Source organism: Terrapene carolina, unplaced genomic scaffold (assembly GCF_002925995.2).
Source record: "Terrapene carolina triunguis isolate 2854851 unplaced genomic scaffold, T_m_triunguis-2.0 Scaffold238, whole genome shotgun sequence".
Classification (NCBI taxonomy): Eukaryota; Metazoa; Chordata; order Testudines; family Emydidae; genus Terrapene; species Terrapene triunguis.
The window spans coordinates 14,298,424-14,319,226 of NW_020664589.1; the positions used below are offsets into that span (position 1 = coordinate 14,298,424).

At 47.8% G+C, this 20,803-nt stretch overlaps 1 protein-coding gene across 5 annotated transcripts in view; it reads left to right on the forward strand.

Moving 5' to 3' along the window:
* The window catches only part of GSN (gelsolin), a 38,044-nt gene that overhangs the window by 10,663 nt on the left and 6,578 nt on the right, over positions 1 to 20,803 (forward strand). For 4 of the 5 annotated variants that reach the window (XM_024211172.3, XM_024211171.2, XM_024211169.3 and 1 more), the window contains 11 exons: positions 10,098 to 10,299; positions 11,232 to 11,386; positions 12,884 to 13,045; positions 13,478 to 13,627; positions 14,186 to 14,275; positions 14,432 to 14,564; positions 15,599 to 15,687; positions 16,469 to 16,684; positions 17,437 to 17,570; positions 18,244 to 18,334; positions 19,837 to 20,007. In XM_024211172.3, the coding sequence (XP_024066940.2) occupies positions 10,107 to 10,299; positions 11,232 to 11,386; positions 12,884 to 13,045; positions 13,478 to 13,627; positions 14,186 to 14,275; positions 14,432 to 14,564; positions 15,599 to 15,687; positions 16,469 to 16,684; positions 17,437 to 17,570; positions 18,244 to 18,334; positions 19,837 to 20,007 (1,584 nt within the window). In that variant the 5' untranslated portion in view covers positions 10,098 to 10,106. Of the gene's footprint in view, positions 1 to 8,518; positions 8,785 to 10,097; positions 10,300 to 11,231; positions 11,387 to 12,883; positions 13,046 to 13,477; positions 13,628 to 14,185; positions 14,276 to 14,431; positions 14,565 to 15,598; positions 15,688 to 16,468; positions 16,685 to 17,436; positions 17,571 to 18,243; positions 18,335 to 19,836; positions 20,008 to 20,803 lie in introns of those variants that run through there. The other variant, XM_024211168.3, reaches the window with a different exon arrangement.

Consider the following 20,803-nt stretch of genomic DNA (forward strand, 5'->3'; position numbering starts at 1 on the left):
AACCCAGTGTTATTACTGTAATAATTCGCAGTGCCAGTTACCGTTATTATTTGAACCAGGTAGTTAATTGTATTCTTCACAATGCAAAGTGTTAAGTGATGAAAGAAAAATGTAATGCATGATTAACTCATGGTGAGAGCTCTAACATGTTCTAGCCCAAGCTCAAGTCATTGTGGTTTCAGCTTTCATTACAAACTCAGACCAGGTTCCTCAAAAGGTTTCTAGCAAACCTGGTATCAACTTATGGGCTTGTGTTAACACCAGGCTGATCTCATTGGTTCCTTGTTTCAGTGCAAAACCAGGAGGAAGTCAGGGGGGTTGGCTGAATTTTGAGTTGGTTTTAGGGTTTGTTCTAACATGCAACTTGAGGTAGAATTTTCTGAACTGAAAAACCTTATTTTAGTACAGGTCTACTTGCCCTGGCCACTGACCCCAGCATGCATCCCATCTGATGGGAAGCAATGGAAGTCCCCACTTCTGGTGGAAAAGGATTAATACTCAGAGCCCATACCAGTTATAATAGATGGATTCAGGATATGTGGCAGAGAGAGAATGCAGTGACTGAATGGTAAATGGGAAACAGTAGCTCTCTAAGAGACGTTCCAATGCACGGACATGGGAAGTGTCACCCTGAGGATGCACAGTGCCCTAAAGGGGGTGAAGAGGAGATGGGGCCATGACTCTGCCTCCCCTGTAAACAAGCTGCATGGAAGGGTTTGTGTTGCACTCCAGAAAGGAATACGTGCACCCAGGAGCTCCCTGAGACAGAGCAGCCCCTAAGGCTTCCCTTGGTGTGTGCATCTCTGCACTGTGCCCAACCCAGGGCTGTGCAAACATGGCCCTGGGAATCTGCTGGCGCTGTAATGCAGGGGAGAGAGAGAGAGAAAGAAAGACAACTGGCTGACTGCAAAGACAGGCATGGGCCTTCAGGGTGCAATGTGAGCTGGTTCCTAAGGGAAGTTATTGCAGCAGGAATGCTGGTTGTACACCTACTGGAATAAGGCTTGCTAGTCACTACTGTAGGGGTTAAATCTCTAGCCTGCTGCCTGCCTCCCTCCCCGCTTGTGCAAATCCCAGCCTGGACAGTCTGCCCCAGGGAGGGTCTTCTTCTGTTAGAAGCAGTCAGGCGTCTCCTGAAGTTTAGGGTAAAGAGAAGCCACCGACCCAAATTAAGTGCACAGAGAGCACAAGAGTGCAGATGTGACAGTGTAATTCACTTCTGTGCGGGCTGCACATTCCCTGCAATTCAGCTTTCTTCCAGCAGTGAGTGAGGCCTCCTCTATCGGCTCGATTTAGCCAGCTGTGATTTCTTGTGGTGCCACTTTGGCTAGGGGAGTTCAGTCTGCATTTGTCTACATTAGAGCCGGACAGTGGCCTTGTTTGCATTGCTTATAGCACAGCTTTGTTTAACAAACCCTCCCCTCCCCAAACCCTCAGTTTCCTCGTTATTGTAACTAGAATTCCTTGCACTGCAGAAGCTAAGGGCTTATGGGCACAGTGTGCTGGTTTCTTTGGGATATTAAAGGAGAAGCTGGCTGCTTAGCAAGGAGTTAATTTCTCTTTTTAAAATGCAAAGCAGTCAGCTTAGCTAGGCTGCAGCCTTCCTTCTGCCTGCAGGGCAGACTGTACATGAGGCCCAGGTTTGAAAGAGAGGACACGCCAGTTAAAGAAGCAGGCAGCATAAAGCAAAAAGAACAGCATATTGTAGCTGATCTTGTACAGACTGGACAGCATGCCTGATGCCGACCAACAAAGCCAGCTAAAAAGAGGTTTCAGATTTACCTACTTCCAAGCTATTCACTGCAAATGTGTAGGTGCCAACATTTCTGATATCAACCAATTAGTGTCATGGAAGGGAAGCAATTTATAGCACTTACTCCTTGCTAATGAGACAGCAATAAAGCTCAGATGGAAATAAATTAAGTGGCTGGTTAGCCCAGTTACTTTTCAGATTTACATAAAGCTTGCTAGGACCAGTATAGAGTTGTGTTTTCAAAGTCTAGAAATAGTTAAAACCCAAGTAAAGAATAAAAAAAAAAAAAAACCCACACACACCACACACTTGACTTTTCTTTAAGTTGTTTGTACTTTTGTTTTAAATATTGTGGGCTGGCCTGTGCTGCCCTCAGCTGGTGAGCTTTTACTGACATGGGTAGTCCTACTGACTTGCCACAGCAGAAATGGTGTGGCAATTTACTCTGTCTCTAGCTGCTTGGAGTAACCAACCATGAATGGTTATCAGAGAGTTGGGTCTCCCCTTTCCTAAGGAGATGCACCCAAACAATGAATCACTGTATATTCTGTGAAGAGGGCACTGTAGCACCTGGCAGAGCAGTTACTATGCATTGTCCAGATGCACTAAAGAAATACAATCTGTACTGGAACTGAAATTTCATTTCAATGCTCTTTAAAAAAACCAAACAAACTTTTGTTAAAAAAAGCCCCTACAGTCCGAGAAGTGTAAAGAACTAAGCAGCAGACATTTTAGAGGTTGAGAGATATGATGGGGATGTGGGTGTTCACTAGTCCAATTTAACTGAACACCTAAAAATCCTGCCTTCTTCCAATGCATGTTTCTCTCTCGTCAAAAATGTCTAACAATGGTAGGTGCCCACTGGAATAGTAACGTAAACTGTTGCACAAAGCATTTTAACTCTAAAGGAGTGTTGGTTTCTCTCTCTCATTTATTGTTTAAGAAACAACTGACTGTTTTCCTACCTGTTTGGGAAAACTAATTTTGACACTCATATCACCACTTCCAACTTTGTTTACTCAGCCCCCACACCCTCTCTCTTTCTGAAACACAGACACTTCTCTCAGCTAAATCTATACACCAACAAACAGATGTGCTCTCCCTCCATTTTACACTCTTTTTACCAATAATGTAATTTATAAGCAGATGTGGAACAGTAATTTTCCACCTCTGTCCCCTCCCTCACCATGCATTATCTGTAAATAAAGGCAGCGAAAAGCCTTAATCTTTGTGGAATGGCTGAGATATAGAAGTACAGTTCTTCTAGTCTTACTGCTTTCATAGCTGCAGCTGTTCTGAGGAAAGACCTGTGTGCAAATGTTTGTTTCTTCATAAACCTAACTATTTGGCTCTTTGAATAGCCAGTCCCCTTATTCCAGTGTAATTATTAAACTGGAATCTCACTTCAGTGAATTTTAATTTGGAAACGATTAGAATATTTTTTATTATTTTGCACATATTGTGCTCTGCAGTGCTCTGGCAATACCACCAATCAGTTGATGTTTCGGTAGGATTTGTGCATTCCTTAAGCTGTGGTGAGCCTGCTGGAATGTTTGTGGTCGAATGTAAATCAGAAGCTTGAGTCTAGCGGAAAACTATCTTGTTCCATGCATTGGCTGCAGCATTTCCCCCTTTCACACTAAGCACCAAATGATTCTCCAGTGCCTGTTGCCACCTTTTAAAAGGAGGTTTTGGTTAGCAGCAGTAGGAGTTGTAGGTGGTGTTTGCGGTGAGGTGGTAGGGAGGTGTTTGAATTAGAGGTGCCGGGATAGGTCAGATTAGAGTCATCGGAAAGTCGATTCCCTGTAATTGACGTTGTAATGGGATACAGCAGGGAAAGCGAGCAGATGTGAGTCTGGACTACACGTGCCCAGAGATCATGTCATGGACCTGGGCAGGGATAGCTCTTCTCTATCCATTTTGTTTTTATTTGCGTAATTGAAGCATTTAAGAGCTCTGGTGAGACTGTGCCTGGAATGTCACATTCAGCTCCAGATACGTTGCCAGAAACATAGAGGCAAGTTAGAATGAATTCAGAGAAGAGCAATAAAAATGAGTAAGGTGCAGAAAGATCAGATTTATGGGGGTCAGTATGAGAGTATCCTCAATGGAGGATAGATCCACCAATTGCTATTAGCCAGGAATGCAATCCCATGCTCTGGGTGTCCCTAAACCTCTGTCAGAAGCTGGGAGTGGACCAAATGCGGTTGGATCACTTGATAAATTGCCCTGTTCTGTTCATTCCCTCTGAAACACCTGGCACCGGCCACTGTCGGAAGACAGGATACTGGGCTAGATGAACCATTGGTCTGACCCAGTATGGCTGTTCTTATGTAGCTTGGCTGCATGACAGCGGAGTGTGAAGCATGCCAGTCTGCAAATATCGGAAAGGCTTAAATGCCCAGAGAGAGAATTATTTAGGGAGGTAAAAAGCAGGAGTAGTGGGGTGGACTTAAGAAAAGGAACTTTTCAGTTGGATACGAGGAAAAAAACCACTTTACTCTGTGGAACTGTCTCTGGAGAGAAGTGGTGGGAGCTGCGTCCCATAAGAGTTTTGAAAGGAGACTGGACAGCATGCCAGAGAAGATATACAGTAGGGGAACATTGAGCCCATCCCCCTCAGTCAATGAGCTAACAAGTGTTCGTTATCTCAACTTCTAGGATAGGTCACATTTTTTACCAGAAGGGATAGTAACGTTGTAACCGGAGTCCTGCATTTCCAGTCCAGTTGCTAGTGCACAGACACCCACCTCATTCAATGCCCCACTGCAACTGGCGCCTGGTTCCTAGCCACTAGGAGCGGCCAAGAATTAAGTGGGTCCAGGAGACTGAATGCCCCTTCCCTGGAGGGAGTCTGTTCAGAAGAGAATTGGGGCATGCTGGCAAGGGCAGTGTCAGGGGGTGGGGCAGAAAGGAGCCTAACCTGCATCACTATGGTGCTCAGCAGAAGCCCTCGGTACCCAGGGCAGACAGCCTACCTTTCAGCGGCAATCACGTACTGTAGAGGAGTGGCCTCACCACTAGCGTCCCCCATCTCACGGCTGGGTGTAGCATAGCAGTTCTTTCCTCTCTAGTGCCCCAGGCAATGGCCGCTTCAGTGGTCTGCCTCTTCTTGCAACTCAGCCAGGTCACGTTTTAGTTCCACCCCTCCTGGGGTAACAGCAAGTCCAACACAAATCCAGCATCCTCACATCCGGGCCTCAGACCCACAGTCCGTACCTGAGGGCTTTAAAGCATCCTTATCCCTCTATGTCAGGGGCTTCACACCACCTTCCCAGTGGTGGAAGGAGGAACCCAGTCCCACCCTGCACAGTGGGTTGCAATCCAGGGACCCTGGAAGCAGCCACAGTCTGCTCTATCAGACACCTTGCCTCGGCCTCCCTGGACCCCATCCTACCATGAGCCTTTCTTCAGGCCCTTTCCCCAGCCCCTTGCTGGGCTATTTGTACTGAGCAGGGCTTTTCCCCAGAGGTCTGCTTTCTGCCCTTGTATCAGCATCAGCTATAGGCACTTGCTCCAGTCCTGTGCCTTCAGGTCTCTTCCCCATACAGGCTTTCTCCTTACCCTGCAGGAGTGTTTCCCACAGCTCTTACCTAGCTCTAGTTCCCAGAGAGCACCTGCACAGTTCTTCCCTTACAACCCCTTCTGTGCCAGACCTTCTGTCTTTGTAGCTCCACCCAGCTCCTCTCCAGCTGGGCTTCATCTTTCATTAGGCCTGGGGCACTCTCCAGGTTCAGCCAGGTGGGTTAATTGGCCTTTTGGGCCCACATTAACCCTTTCACTACTTGTGCAGGGTGAACCCCTCACCATAGTTCACTGAAAACTTCTTTTGAAAAAAGCAAACTCCAAACTGGAAGACTGATGTACCCTGCCACTGAGCAATCAGACAATTCAAGCTTCCTTGTAGATGTTACTTTCATTTGCTATATGTCTGGGGCACTGTGTGTTGTAATTAGTGAATGTATCCCCATAATTATCTCAGTAGGAAGGTACACATTTATAAGATGTTCTTGAATAGACCTGTCGTGCTTACTGAGATGTTAATCACACAGCTGGCTTCCATAATAAGCAGTTGTCTTCCACTGTTTGTTCAAAACACAGGGGCTTCTTTCCTTAAAAGCTTTTGTTTTCATCCCTGAGCAGCCAAGCCTCCTTCAGATAATCCCCCAGCACTGAAACTGTGTATTCAATGCCCTGTGTTTATGGAGCTTTGCTCTCCTTGAATGCCTTTTTTGTGTGTAAGATGTTGGGTTTACTCTGCATTAGTTGTGAGGGTGATTTGGATAGTTATACTAGTATTTTCTTCACACCACTTCTTTGTCATGCTTTCCACCAGTGACATCTTCTTCTCTATAATCTGTGTATTGACTTCTGCCACATGTCAGCAACAAGCTTTGAGCCCTTCACACCAAAGCTCAGTTTTCTGCCATTCCAGTTAAAAAGGTAACTACATTTGCTGACAGCAGTAGTAGGCTGGACCAGCCACATGAATATTACATGTACTCCTCACCTTATGTCCTAAGAGCACCATAATTTATTATTTGCTCACTATGTTGGTCACATTATTTTTGTTTCATTCTCCCTTCCTTACCCCTTTCCTTTGTCTACCTTCATGCTTTGCACTTGTCTAATTGATATTGTTAGCTCTGCAGGGCAGGGGCTGGGGATAACATTTTCAAACCCACCTAAGTGACTTAGGAGTCTCAGTCTATGGGATGTAGGACCCTATGTCACTTTTGAAAATGGGATGTAGGTTCCTGAATTACTTAGGCACTTTGCCCTGGGTCTTTTTCCCTCAGTCTCAGTGGAGTTGCATGCAAAGTTCTGGCACTGTATAAATGTTTATGAATAAATACTTGAAACTCTCTTTCCATCTGCAAGGGACTTGTCTCTCTTTCCAACATTGTTACTAATTTGTTTTTCAGTGTAGTCCTCTGGATTTGGGTGGACCACAGATGGAACAGCTGTAAGAGCCATTCACTGATGGCTTCCCAGCACTGCTCAATTTACCTTGGCCAACACTTATGATTCCAGCAAATGTTTGCTGCTTTTCAGACCCTTGATGCTCTGTGTGAGCTCCCTCCCCAGGGACGGGAAAAAAACCCGTTCAAGCCCAGCCAGATGAAGAAATTGTTCTTATTCTCTGTTAAAAATTGAGAACTTCCAAGGAAATTTTGTTTTGATACTTATTGTCAAAGGTCTATTAACTGAGCAGGAGCTTGCCAAGATCTGAAATACTTAATAGCCAAATGTCCAGACACAGAGCACCAGCTTGGAAACTATGGAACGAAAAACACAGTGTTCTAGCAAAACAGAGAGAGATCGAAAATGATTCTCATGAGGAGAGAAGAAAGCTTTCCTATGTTGCGGTGTGTGTGTGTGTGTGTGTGTGTCCCTCATCTTGCTCCCATTGAGGTCAATGGAAGTTTGGCCACTGACTTCAGTGGGGGTGGGAGGAGCAACAGAGACTTGTTTAAGTATCTTCCCAGAAAGTCGGGTAATGAATCTGAAGATTCCACTCAGTTCCGCTCTAGATACATGTAGCCTGCAATATAAACACATAGAGAGATTCATTTCCTCCCTACCAGTGTTCTCTGTCTGATCTCCTAGGGTAGACGTACCACCCCAGACTGTATAGCATGGTACAATAAACCTCTGCATGGGTTTTCAGTAGCGCTTGAACCCAGAATCTTCAGCACCACCTGTAGCGCTTGGAACTCTAGGAGTAACTCCATCATGTGGTAGTGATAGTAGGCTATTATATTCTAATGGACTAGCCACTTGAGGGGCATATGACACACACAGTTCTAACGTGGCCCAGCGGTGCAATCAGTGAGAAATCTTATTATAGGGCACTTACTGTTTTGTACACTACTTGGATGAAGCAGGCTCACTGCTGGCTTTTTTTACCTCATGGCAGGAGACAGTAGGCCTGGTTCTCGAGTCTTTTGACGTCAGCTCTACATTGTTATCGTTGAACTCAATAAGCCCAAAGACTGCTAGATGCATGTCACAGTTATCTTGCTAAATCCCTAAAAGCATATGGTGTGAAATTATTGAGCTAGCTCTTGCTCTCCCATCTTGTCTGGCAAGGGAAATCCTTTTGCCAGCAGACGAGTGGTCCTTCGTTGTTGTACCTAGAACCCCTCTGCTTCACACCAATTTCATTGTAGCTGGTTTCAGAGTAGCAGCCGTGTTAGTTTGTATCCGCAAAAAGAACAGGAGGGTGCCACAAGTACTCCTGTTCTTATTGTAGCTTGTGTAGAGGCTTAAATCCATGTGCAAGAGACCCAAAGCATTTGCCAAATGTTGCTTCTTGCTTATCTATATGTACAGGGAAATATGAACACAGCATCCTCACCCGCCGATCACTCAGCCGGCTCCCTTTAGCACTCTCTGTCCTTTCCCACAGGTCACTGACGTTGGTCTGAGAATCTTTTCCTCCACAGGCCTTGCCATCTGGAACAACCTTTCTCAGCACCTCATCAACTCTCCGTCTCTTTCCAATTCTCAGCTGATACATTTTTGTCTCCATGGCTGATGCCTCTCTCTGTTATTGGCCTTTTGACCAAATATTTAGTTTATTTGTCCATTATTGCACCGCCTGCTGTAATGAATACCATATTGTCCTTTATTACTGTCTTTTGGGATTGAGCCTCCATAAATGACTGCACAGAATAAATCTGTGTAGCCTCCAAGTGGACCGTGTGCATAGGCATGTTACGCCCTTATATTTCAGAGGGAGCTGGGTGTATTTCCTTGTGATAAAGCACCAGCTTATGCAGCACATCTTTACTGACAGGGAAACAAAGAAGGAGCTGGGGCTCCTCAGTCCCTCTTCTGTTGGAGGTGAAAGAGTGAAGAACCCTTTGCTGTTAAAAACGCTTCTTAAATTCCAGTGCAAACACAGCTAGAGTTGCATTCTGCTCACAGTTTTTTGTACAATGGCTCTGAGGTTAAGCTACGCAAGCTCTGTATCTGTCGCAGGGCTCGGCTATCTCGTTACAGCAGCTGTTCTTCTTTCAGCTGTGGTAAGTGACCAATCGTATAATTAAACACTGTAAAACTTTTCCTCTGCTAAGAAAATACTTACAAGGGTCGTGTTCTCCTGCGTGGTTTTAAACTTTCGTAAAAGGCTTCCCTAACTAAGCTGTGCAGCCTGTGGAGTGGAAACTGTAAGAGGGCACTGTTTGAAATATCCATTTGTTGACAGGGTTCAGTTTAGATATGGATTCAGCAGCTAACTTGCCGTATTGCTTTCTAGTCTGCAGCATTTTGTATTTCTGCCTTGTGAGCTGAGCATAAATTTTATTTTTGTCCATTAACTGCTGTGAACTTTCCTCTTTGTCGAAGTACTGGATGCTTATGATGTAATATTATTTCTTTCTTCTCCGCCTTTATTAGTTTATAGTACTCAGAGGCCTGCTAGGCCTGCCCTGGTAGAGGGACACAGGCCCTTCCTTTAATCTAAAATACATCAGGATTGGTTTATTTCTTTTTAATATTGCTATCCTGAATTCTTTCTAGTTGTAGCCATAGAACTTTATTGTCTCAAAAGAAGTGATAACACATTGTCAGTGAATGGCAAGTTCGAATTGCAAAGTTTGCTAGGGACAGGGTAGTTTGAAGGGAGTCAACAGCCGTCAGGAGTAGTGACTTATTAGTGTAATTCCTAGAAGCCACAAAAAAGCGTTGGAGTGAATAGTGCATCATAATATCATAGAAGCATAGACATTAGGGATGTAGAAGTCCTGTTAGGTCACCTATCCACCTCCCTGCCAATGTCAGATTGTCCTCTGTCATGGTTTTCCCAGCCTAGCAATGATGGGACTCCCAGCGTTTGCCTGTGAGAGACTAATAGATCACACATGTTATAGGGAAATATAACAGTGATTTTGCAAACCACGTAAAATATATAGATGAAAGGAAAATATATATATATTCCCTGGAGCCTTCCAACTTATGGAATGTTTATATAAAGGAACGGATAGAAAGGGAACTTCCGTGTCTTTTGCCTACACCCTTCCATACAAAGAAATGACTAATCAGCAGAGAAGAAAGAACTGCAAAGCTGCATGGATAGGGAGAAAGTAATCAGATAACAGGAAATAGAGGCAAAAAGAGGCTAGGAAGGAAGTCAGGAAATGGAGGTGGGTGGACATGGAAAGTAATAAAGGTCAGGAAGGATTTTCTTAGATGATTTCAGTGCGAGAGCCAATGGAAACTTCCCAATCGTTGTTTGGAACCGCAGTAATTAGGAGTCCAGAAGCAGTCTTAGTTTAACAAGAGCTTCATTGTACTGGGCAAGCCTAAGAGAATTCTCTGTTTCATTTCTCTCTCCCAGCCTGTCAGCATGGTGGAACACGCTGAATTTCTGAAGGCTGGAAAGGAGCCGGGCCTACAGATCTGGCGGATTGAGAAATTTGATTTGGTTCCTGTGCCAAAAAACCTGTATGGAGACTTCTTCACTGGAGATACTTATCTGGTTCTGAACACGGTCAAACAGCGGAGTGGGAACCTGCAGTATGACCTGCATTTCTGGTTAGGTAAGGTCCGAGGGGCTTGTCTCTGTCTTAATGGAAACTGGCAGTTCTTCCAACTCCTGGAGCTAAACCCGGGAAGGTGAAAGTTCTTGCACTGTGTTCCTCTCACTGGTCCAGGACTCTTGGGTAAACCTGTCCTGCCACAAGGGAAAAGAAGGCAAAAGTGGCACTGTTAAGGTCATGTAATTTTATATTCCCATAGCGCCTCTCATCCCAAAGTGTTTCACACTTTCTCTGAACACTGCACTACTGACATGCAGCCACCTCTGGGGTGGAGGGCAGCAACTAATCATTGCCCTGCACAACCACAAGAAGGGAAAATGTTGTTCAGACTCTACAACGAACCCTTACACTTTTGTAAAGTGCCACAGGGTCTTTAATGCCCACATGGAGCAGACGGGACCTCAGTTGAGCTCTCATACAAAACACACAGCTCTGCGGTGCGGTAAAGTGGAATAGCCTGCTAATGATCAATGGGGTTCTATACTAGTTCAGTGCGTTGTCATATCTATGTTGTAGCAATGCCAGATCTCCTGAGAGAGGGATTCTCAAGGGTTCCTGACAGTCTGCAGAGCCAGGCTGCCAATGCACTAGTGCCCCCTAAGGATCTGCTAGATTGCCTGACTTTTGGGCAGACTGAATGCATCTTCTTGCCAAGTCAGCTGGGTAGGCTGTCAGTGGTAGGAGCACCTAGCTCTTATCCGGAGCTTTTCATCTGTAGATCTCAAAGCGCTTTACAAAGGTCAGTGTTGCTATAGCTGTTTTACAGATGGAGAAACTGAGACTCAGTCCCTACCTGGCTGTAATCAAATACCTGTCAATAGAGGTTTTCCAGGAAACTAGCCCTCCAAGGAATTGTTTGCACAGGGTGAAACAGCTGGATGAGACGGCAGAGTCCCTGCATTCACTCTGCGGTGTCTTCCTTTGATTTCTAGGGGATTTCTGTAGTCAGGATGAAAGCGGTGCAGCTGCCATATTCACTGTCCAGATGGACGATTACCTTCACGGGAAGGCTATCCAGCATCGGGAGGTGCAAGGGCACGAGTCTTCAACTTTCCTGGGATACTTCAAATCAGGCCTGAAGTACAAAGTATGTATTTGCTGGACATCCAGCCTAGCAGGTCTGAATCTGAGTAGAAAGGTTTCCCAGCCTGTCCACGTCACCGAGGAGAAGTAAGGATTGCCCTCTTGTCGATCACAGGGAATAAATTCCTCACCAGCTGTTTTCAATGACAGGGAACAGAACAGCAACTCGTAGTAAGAGAGCCCGGGCTGGATTCAATGAGACAGAAATGAAAGCCCCAGGCAATTGGAGGGATTGCAGTTTTGTTTTCTTGGAAGAAGGGAGCTGCCCCAAGGTGTCTGCAGCTGATTTGGGAAATAGAAATCTGAGTTAATGGCAGATGCCTGGCCCTGTGCATTGATTGTGCCCTTCCCCATCTACTCAACTAGCTGTGGCCTTTCCAGTGTCTCTATTTCTATGCCCACCACATTTCCTCTGCTAGTTCTCTTGGCATCGATCATCGGTAGTATTACGGGAAGGTGGGGGAAAGCATTGGGGAATCATTCTTCCATAGTGGTGCAAAATGGTGGGATAGGAGGGGGTGGAATTAGATTGTCCAGACATAGTCATCCACATTAGCTATCCACTGGCACAAGCAAAGCAACATTACGCCAGACTCTTCCACAGTTGGCTATTTTTTTCCTTGTCTAGGATTTTCCTACAATTTTTTTATTTGCTTATTCATAATCCTAGTATTTTCCATTCCTTTCTCATTTTAATTTGGTTTCACTTTTTGGGGAATGACTGAAACCTACTGCCTAAATTGTCCAAGAATAGAATAGAAGCTTCTGCCAGATACGGACCTTTAATCTGTGGATGTATCATTTTTGAAAGTGTTTTAAATCTCACCTTGGACAAATGCAGTGAAAAGGACAGGTAGCAAAAAAGTGAGTTTTCTCTTACTGCGTGTTGTATGGAGAGTGAAAGAATGTGTGAGAGGCAGTTGTCCAGAGACAGACTGCTCAAAGGGAGGCAGCTGTTGTAGTGGTTAGAGCAATAGGTTGGGTGGTCAGGAAGTGCGAGTACTATTCCCAGCTCGGTGCTGATACGGTCTTTGGCACTTCCTCGTTTGAATTCACTTTGTTTTCTGTTCACTCTTTCTCTTAGCAGCCGTGAGAGTGAAAGATGGAGTCTGGGTAGCCGGGAGTAAGCGAAGGGGCATGTTACTCTAATACACCCAGTGCAATAAAAAGGCCAACATAGACCAGGCTTCCTCCACTTCCCGCTCACCCCCTTTATATTCATATTCAGAGGCTTGCCCTGCACAGCTTGGGTGTGTCCCAGGATCCCTTGCATCTGTTTCCCTGGGTATGCTGGAGAAGTTGCTCCGGGGATTGGCATGATGATTGATGTAGTGATCTGTACAGACAGAGACTCGGGACTAGCTTGCCCTCTGAGGCAGCTGCGGGTGACCCCTTGCCCTTGGGAGGTGAGAGCCTCTGGCACAGACACAACAACTTCAGACTCTCAGTTCCTTCAGAGCAAGCATGTGAGTAGGAGTTACCTTCTTCTTTGTTCTTCTAGACTGGTGGAGTTGCTTCTGGCTTCAAGCATGTGGTTCCCAATGAGGTGGCTGTCCAAAGAGTCCTTCAGATCAAAGGCAGACGAGTGGTTCGAGCTACTGAGGTCCCTGTGAGCTGGGACAGTTTCAACAACGGAGATTGTTTCATCCTTGATCTGGGCAGTGTAAGTCTGCTAGTTAAACACACGTTCGGCGAATCTTTGGGGAATGGGAGATGTCTTGGTGGGCCATTTGTTTTTCTTCCTAGTCTGTGTTAAGCTGTGCGAGGCTCCCCCAGGTCACTAGTGATTTCACAAACTGCACAGCCGATCTATTAACTCTCCTGTTGCCACGGTGGAAAGTGAGCTGTATTTTCCTGGTCTGATGAGCTGTGGGACTCCAGCCCCCTAGATCCAGGCTTCCCAACCCCTCACCAACTGCTGCTGCAGGCTGACCCTTCCTACCGGCATGAAAAGGCCCTAATGCACCGCTGCTGCTTAGCTCAGGCCTGTTAACCCAGCCATTGGTATGTTCTTTGCATTATGCTGCCTAAAGAAGCCTCGTGTTCCTGGGATGGGGCTCTCTGAAATGCCATACTCTTTGTCTGTGCCCTGCAGGACATCCACCAGTGGTGCGGCTCCAAGAGCAATCGGTTTGAGCGGCTGAAGGCCACCCAGGTGGCTAAGGGGATCCGGGATAATGAGCGGAGTGGCCGTGGCAAAGTCTACGTCATGGAGGAAGGGTCAGAGCGGGAGCAAATGCTGCAGGTCACTTTCTTTGTATTTCACTGAACGTCACAGCAAAGTCCTCTCTGTGCAATCAGCTGCTGGGGTGATGAGTGTGGCGTCTGGATGAAAGGACGGCCTGCACGCACATGTGCAGTACAGAATGTGTGTGTTGATACACAATAGCAGCAGGAGAAGCGCTGTCAAATGGCTACAGCACAGGCTTATGAGTCACAATATCTAGGTCTAACTCTGGCCTTGCCACTGACTTGCTGTGTGGCTTTGGACAAATTGTATAGCCTGTCTGTGCCTCAGTTTCCCCATCTGTTTCACGCATCATAGTGTAAGAATTAATGAATGTGAGTGAAGTGCTTTGAGATCCTCAGAGGGAGGGGGCTATTCATGTTTCTGCTGGCCGTTCTCTTGTGCAAGGGACAGAAAACAGTGGGTGTTGAGCCCAGTTTGGAGATCGGAACAGATCAGTTTTGATGTAGTTGACCTACATTTTCTCTTGTGTGTTTTTGTGGTCAGAGCATCTGGGGAGCAGAAATTCTCTTGGATCAACACACATAGCTAGCAGATTGTTTTCCTGTCTCTCAGGTTCTGGGACCTAAGCCCGATCTGCCAGAAGGAGTCGCTGATGACCTCAAAGCTGACGCATCCAATAGAAAGCTGGCTAAGCTGTATAAGGTAACAAGAAGCAGATGGCTCCTGACAGAGGAACCCTGCAAAGTCACGATGTCCGCCTCCAACTGCTACATGTCGCTGTGGAACGTTGAGAGGAGAAGGACTCCAGGTTCTTCCACAAAGTGTCTCTGAACTGATCCTTGTGTTGCATTATCCCAGGTCTCCAATGGTGCAGGGAACATGGCTGTCTCTCTGGTGGCAGACGAGAATCCGTTCTCCCAGGCCGCACTGGACTCCAACGACTGCTTCATTCTGGACCATGGCTCTGATGGGAAAATCTTCATTTGGAAAGGTACCCTGGGGAGGGAGGGAGAAGTAGATAAAGGCAGCTGTGCGCGGGATCTATATTCGATTCTTGGTCCCAGCTTCCTGCGAGTAGGGGGTGGGGAGGGAGTGCATGGTGCCAGTCAATTACAGCTTCTCCAGGGAATTAAGGAACAGAACACGGGCTCAGAAGGGCATCTCGGGAGACTTAGCAGAAAAAGTTAAGAAGTTCTGAGTGGAAGGGAAGATCATTTAAGTTCACGGATACCCGTGCAGGGATCTTTGTATAGGGCGCCCTGGCAGGGATGTGGGTCTGCATGTGGCAGTGGGGACGCTCATGTGGAAATGGTTCCCCCATTAGCTATGCCAATCTCCTCTCTCCCTCTGCGCGATCCTGATGCCTGAGCACCAGGGGAGGGTGTCTTGCTGACTGTCCCTCTCTTGGAGCCTGCAAGGCAGGGTGTAGCCAGTGCAGGATCTCCGGCCCGTCAGAGCATTACAAATGTTTGACGTGGCTGTGGATCATGGATGACTGGGATGGTGCAAGGGGGAGGGGGTTTAGACTGTGTCACTGGGCCATATGCTACAGTACTTGGCACATACAATTATAGAGTCATAGAGTTCAAGGCCAGAAGGAACCAGGAGCCCTCTAGTCTGACCTGTACATCACAGGCCACCAACACCGTCCACCCACCTCCACACGCAGACCAGCCACCAGAATCAGACCAAAGTATTACTGCCGTCACGAGACTAAACTAGCCTGTGCCACAGCCAGAGGACAGGAGGGACCAAGGAGTTCCAGTGCCCGAGGCCCCCAGAAATGGCAGAGAATTGATTTAATGAGCTATTCCAGGTGATCCTAATCATTCACTACATCACAGATGGTTGTTGTTTTCTCCGTGGAGCCCTACTGCAGTGCAGCAGTGAAAGGGGTTTAACTTGTGGACTGGGTGACTCGCTTTCCCCTCTGGGCATGAAGGAAATCAGGGGGAGTGTTTTGTTTTTACATCAGAGTGTATTATTTAACAATCATCAACACTGCCCTTTTTGTTCTTATTAAAGGCAAGAAGGCCAACTCCGAAGAGAAGAAGGCAGCCCTGAAAACTGCCTCCGAGTTCATCTCCAAGATGCAGTATCCCAAACATACCCAAGTAAGCAGCGCTGGCGGGGGCTTGGGTGGCTGCACGCCCTGCCCTCGGGCTGACGCTCAGACACCATTGAGGGTGCACCTCAAACTCTCCTCAGCCAGACACCTGGGGTGGTGGTTCAGTCTGTCTGAGGGCCAGCAGGAGAAACAGAGAGAAACTGCCCAGGAAGGACTCAGAACGACTCCCATTGGGCATGAAGAAGTGCTGACTAACCTGCCCCTAGGGGATGACTTGCCCCATGGCTTCTCCAGCATTTTCTTAAGAGAGATTCCTCCTCTCCCAGCCCCACTGAGCGGTGGTAACCAGTGGAACACGCTCTTGAGGTCCATGGTTTTATTGCGGTAGCACAGACTTTCCAGGTATATCTGTGCTTAAAACAGGCTTGAACAGACATGGGCTGGGTGCAAACTAATGCTTCGCAGCCAGTGGTCACTTTGCTGGTGGAAACGCTGTGAGAGCCAAGCAGTGGGTGTGTAGAACAGCACCTCTCTCCTGGGGATAGTGGGAGGGAATGATTGCCAAGTCTCCCCTTATGGGGCCAGTGAGACATGCGGGCACCTCAGAGGCTGCGAGTTTGCGACTTATCAGTTCAGGGCTGCCCCAGGATTGCTCTTTGTGGCTGAATCCCTCCCTGGGGCATCTGTTGTGGAGTCGCCCTAGGGATTTATATGGCCTCGTGTCATCCGGAAGCCAATGCCCGTGTTACAGCTGGGATTGGCTAGAACTGCAGCTCAGCCAGGCTCAGGGCAAGACTCCCCCTGATGGGCCGGCTCCCTCATTTCAGGTCCAAGTCCTGCCCGAGAGCGGCGAGACCCCCTTGTTCAAGCAGTTTTTCAAGAACTGGCGGGACAGAGACCAGACGGAGGGGCTAGGCACAGCCTACATCTCCAGCAACATCGCCCAGGTCGAGAAGGTGCCCTTCGACGCCGCCACGCTGCACAACTCCACAGCCATGGCTGCCCAGCATGGCATGGAGGACGATGGCTCTGGCAAGAAACAGGTAAGGGGTGACGCGGAAAGAGAATGGCGGCACCAGAACCTGCAGGGGCCAGTTTGTGTCCCCTCTTGATTCTTCCATTATCTGCCTCCTGGCAGGGGAGGGTGACGGTCTGGGAGTGCATTAGGGGCAGGGGGACTGCCCAAGGGAGCGTCTCCCCTCTCCACCTGGACGCCTGGGTTTGTGCAAAGAAGCCATGCTGTGGTTGTGCTCAGAAGGGCTAAACGCTGAGGCCTCCTCTTCTCTCTGCTGCGCAATCCCAGTTCTGAGCTGAAAAGAGGTCCTGGCCAATGCTTGCTCCTTTGGAAATCTGGGGGGGCCAGCCCGGCTGAAAGCTCAGCCCAAGGTTGCCCTAGGCTGGAGAAACTCTTGGGTACCACCAAGCCAGCAAGAAGACTTGTCACCCAGCCCACAGGCACCCGGCCCCTGACTCACATTTACCCCCAGGGCTCTGAGCCTTTTGGTGCACCTGGCCCAGGTTTGGGGTTTGTAACCCAACCAGGCAAGTGTTGCCTTGATTCCGGGCCTCTCTGGAAAGGTTTTGCACAAGGCTGTATGTCACTGGCTGTGGGAGGGGCTCGTTGTTTTACCACCTTTCCCCAGCAGGTGGCACTGCAGGGCCATGGCTTGTAGGAGGTTGACTATGTGAAGTAAACAAAAAAAAAGTCCCTTGTTAATGTAGCACAGTTTGTTCTGTTCTCACATTTTGTGGTTTGGGGTATTTCCCCTCCCCCTTCTTGCTGCTGGTTTTGTAGATCTGGAGAATAGAAGGCTCTGCTAAAGTGCCCGTGAATCCTTCGCTGTATGGCCAGTTCTACGGAGGGGACAGCTACATTATCTTGTACGACTACAAGCACAGTGGAAAAACGGGACAGATTATCTACACTTGGTAAGAGGGATTTTCTGGAGAGGAGCCAGAAAGCAAATGCCGTGCACTGTAACTGCATGGGACTGGAGTCCACTGCTGTGAGATCATATCATTACGGGCTACCGCTTACCCCAGGATCCAACCAGAATTAGATTTCTCCCTGGAGAGGCTCCCCCTGCAGGCCAAATGTTAGTAGGGGGATGGGGGGCAAGAAGGGGTCAGTGCAAAAAGGAATCAGGCACACAGTGATTGGGCCCTCCGGGCAGTCCCCAGTGGAGCCGAGAAAGCATCAGCCACAGCCAGGGGAGGAGAGCTCTCTCATGTGGCTTACGTACATCATCACGGGCTATGTAGCTGAAATCTTAAGGGAGTGTTCAGAGTGTGGGGGCTGAGTGCGTGGCTCCTGCTAACAGCCACCGCAGCTGTGTTGTTAAATCCGCTACCACAGGGTTGGGCACAATGGAAGAATGTGGATACTTAGAAAACCCTGCTCACCTTGAAAAGGTATCGATCTCCCTGTTTAAACATTCCACTCTCTGTATGTTAGCGGATTCCCCTCCATACCTACAGTGAAATGCTGTGCAAGTTGGTTAACAACCAGGAGTCCCTGGCCTTTTCCTGACCTCTCTAGGGCTTAGGAAATTTCACTGTGACCTGAGGACAAGGCTGTTCGATTTTGTTCTGTGTTTTTCAGGCAGGGTGCAGATTCCTCCCAGGATGAGATTACAACCTCCGCATTCCTCAGTGTCCAGCTGGACGAAGAGCTGGGAGGCAGCCCCGTGCAGGTAGATAAAACCACTGCTTCTGTAACTAATGACATGTGTGCCTTTGCCATGGCAAGCCAGTTACCTGCACCCCTCTCCGGTGAGAGACATCGTCCTTCTGCGCCTCACTGATAATAATGCTCAGGGGTGAATAAACTTCGCATCATGACAGTTGGTGCAAAGTGTTGGGAGCTGACACTGCTTGCTGGCAGGGAGGAGAGGAAAAACCTTGGATATATTTAGCTTCCCTTTCCGTAGGCCGCTGTACTGATCTGAAGTGCAAAGTTCCAGAGTCCACGTAGACATCTGTTTTGGTTCTTGGCTGTATTTAAAAATCAAAGCGCAAGGGAAAAGAAATGTGAGTGAGATGAGAGCCTCTGGCACCAGAGGGTAAATGCAGGCGGGAGAAAGAGGCAAAGAGCTCCTAAGAGCCCAATAAATTCCCCAGGGTTTCTAAGCTGGGTCCACAGTGGGGTTAACCTGTCCAGAAGGGCCATATCTTTAGGAGATGGCACAAAGGCTCAAGGCAGCATCTCTCTCATATAGCTATAAATTTGGCCTTTCTGTAGTATGTAGGTGCTGTTTGAGGGTTATAAAAGGCAGTGCAGGCAGCGTAAGATTTGACAAACCTCTTCTCTACTGCCCCCCAAGAGTGAAAGGCCTGAGGGGCTCAGGTAAGTGACTGTTTTGCAGCAGGAAGCTTAAACACGCAGTTTGTTTGTCTTTAAAGGGGAAAAAAGTGTGTAACTCATCAGGTCCCTGAACGTGTGGTTCGTAGATTTCTCGTGACTCTAAAGGAGAGGTGGGGACTGAAATCCCATGATGGTTTCAGGATCCTCCTGAAGCAAATGTCACATCTGTGGTGAGGGTCGGTTTCCCCTTATGATACTGGATGGCAACAGGCCTGTTTGCACATTCATTTCCCCGTGCAGTTCTCTGCCGCCAGACCTCAGCTGTGGTGCAGCAGCCTTTGCACACCCTGCCCTGCCAGAGCTGCTTGGAAGAGGCTTTATGCCAAGCGAAACCAGGAGCCCAACCCATGGACTAGTAAAAGTTATTGACTCAGCCCTTGCCAGCTTTGCTTCCTGTTATGATCAGCTGAGTTCCTGTTAGTGTCTTCTCCAGTTGCGGTGCCAGAAGCCACCTTTTCAGGTGGTTTCTGCAGTGTGACAAGGGACTTTTATAGCTGCATCTACATCAGGTGGCCCCGGCCCCACGCAACGGACTGGACAAAGAATAGTAAAGATGAGGTGGCTGTTCAGCTGCGTAGCCAGAAGGCACCGAACACTCTTTACACTAGTGTTTATTGCTGCTAGTTGGGTCAGGCTGCCGCATGTGGGGTCCCTGCTATGCAATTTTGAGGGCCTAATTTACCCCCAGACCAGTTTCTGTGTGAGAAGCAGTGGTTTGGTTCCCTGCTCCCAGCAGGGGCATGCTCTGAGGGAGAAAAGGAGCAGCCTATTTGGGAATCCCTGGTTGCTCTGCATCATCTCATATGTGACTCTGAGTTTCCTTCCCCCCAGAAACGAGTGGTGCAGGGAAAAGAGCCAGCTCATCTGATGAGCATGTTTGGCAAGAAACCTTTGATTGTCTACAAGGGTGGAACCTCCAGGGATGGAGGCCAGACGGCACCAGCCGCAACACGGCTGTTTCAGGTCCGGTCCAGCACCTCCGGAGCCACCAGAGCCGTGGAGGTACGTGATGGGAAAGCCAGCTAACCCCCAACATTGGGTTCACAGATAGCAGTTGGAATGTAAGATCTTGTCACATCACGTTCCCTCTGAGAGCAGAGGCAAGGCCAGGTTAAACTTTCTGGCGGACTTGTGCTAAATTGAAACAAACTTCGGAGTCTAGATAAGCTATCAAGAGCTTCCCCTTTTCCCATGGGTAAGTAGTAATAATCACCCTGTTCCCAGGAGTTTATTAATACCATTTTATGCTGTTAAGGGCTTTTCTCCAAAGTTCCCAAAGGACTTTGCATATGAATATAAAGTGAGACTTTCACCCGCCGTTGAAGAGCATCAGCCTTTGGGGTGGGATGCAGCAGTTGGTTTAACAGCACACAACAATGGTACTTAACAGCTAAAGGCAGGAAGTGACAAGTATCTTGTCTCCAAATAGAATTTGAGCCAGGACTTGGGTTCATCCCCCTATTCTTGCCAAAAAAAAAAAAAATCCTGCTCATTAGTCATAAATACATGGTGTCTCCAGCAGCTTACTAGCTCCATGCTAGGGTATTGGTTCATTACTGACCCAGGGGGAAAATGCCAATTACAGAATCACCAATGCCAGCAGCATGGAGTTTGTTCTTTGGAGGTCTCCCCTCTGAGTACTTAAGTATCCTGCTGTCGTTAGTGAGATTTGGCAAGATCCCAGCCCTACCTATTCTGGCTGCAGGTCATCACACGCCCACACACATACACGCCCTCACACACCTGTTTAATCTTCTCATGCTTGTTATAGAATCTTTCCGCTTCAGCAACTTGACTG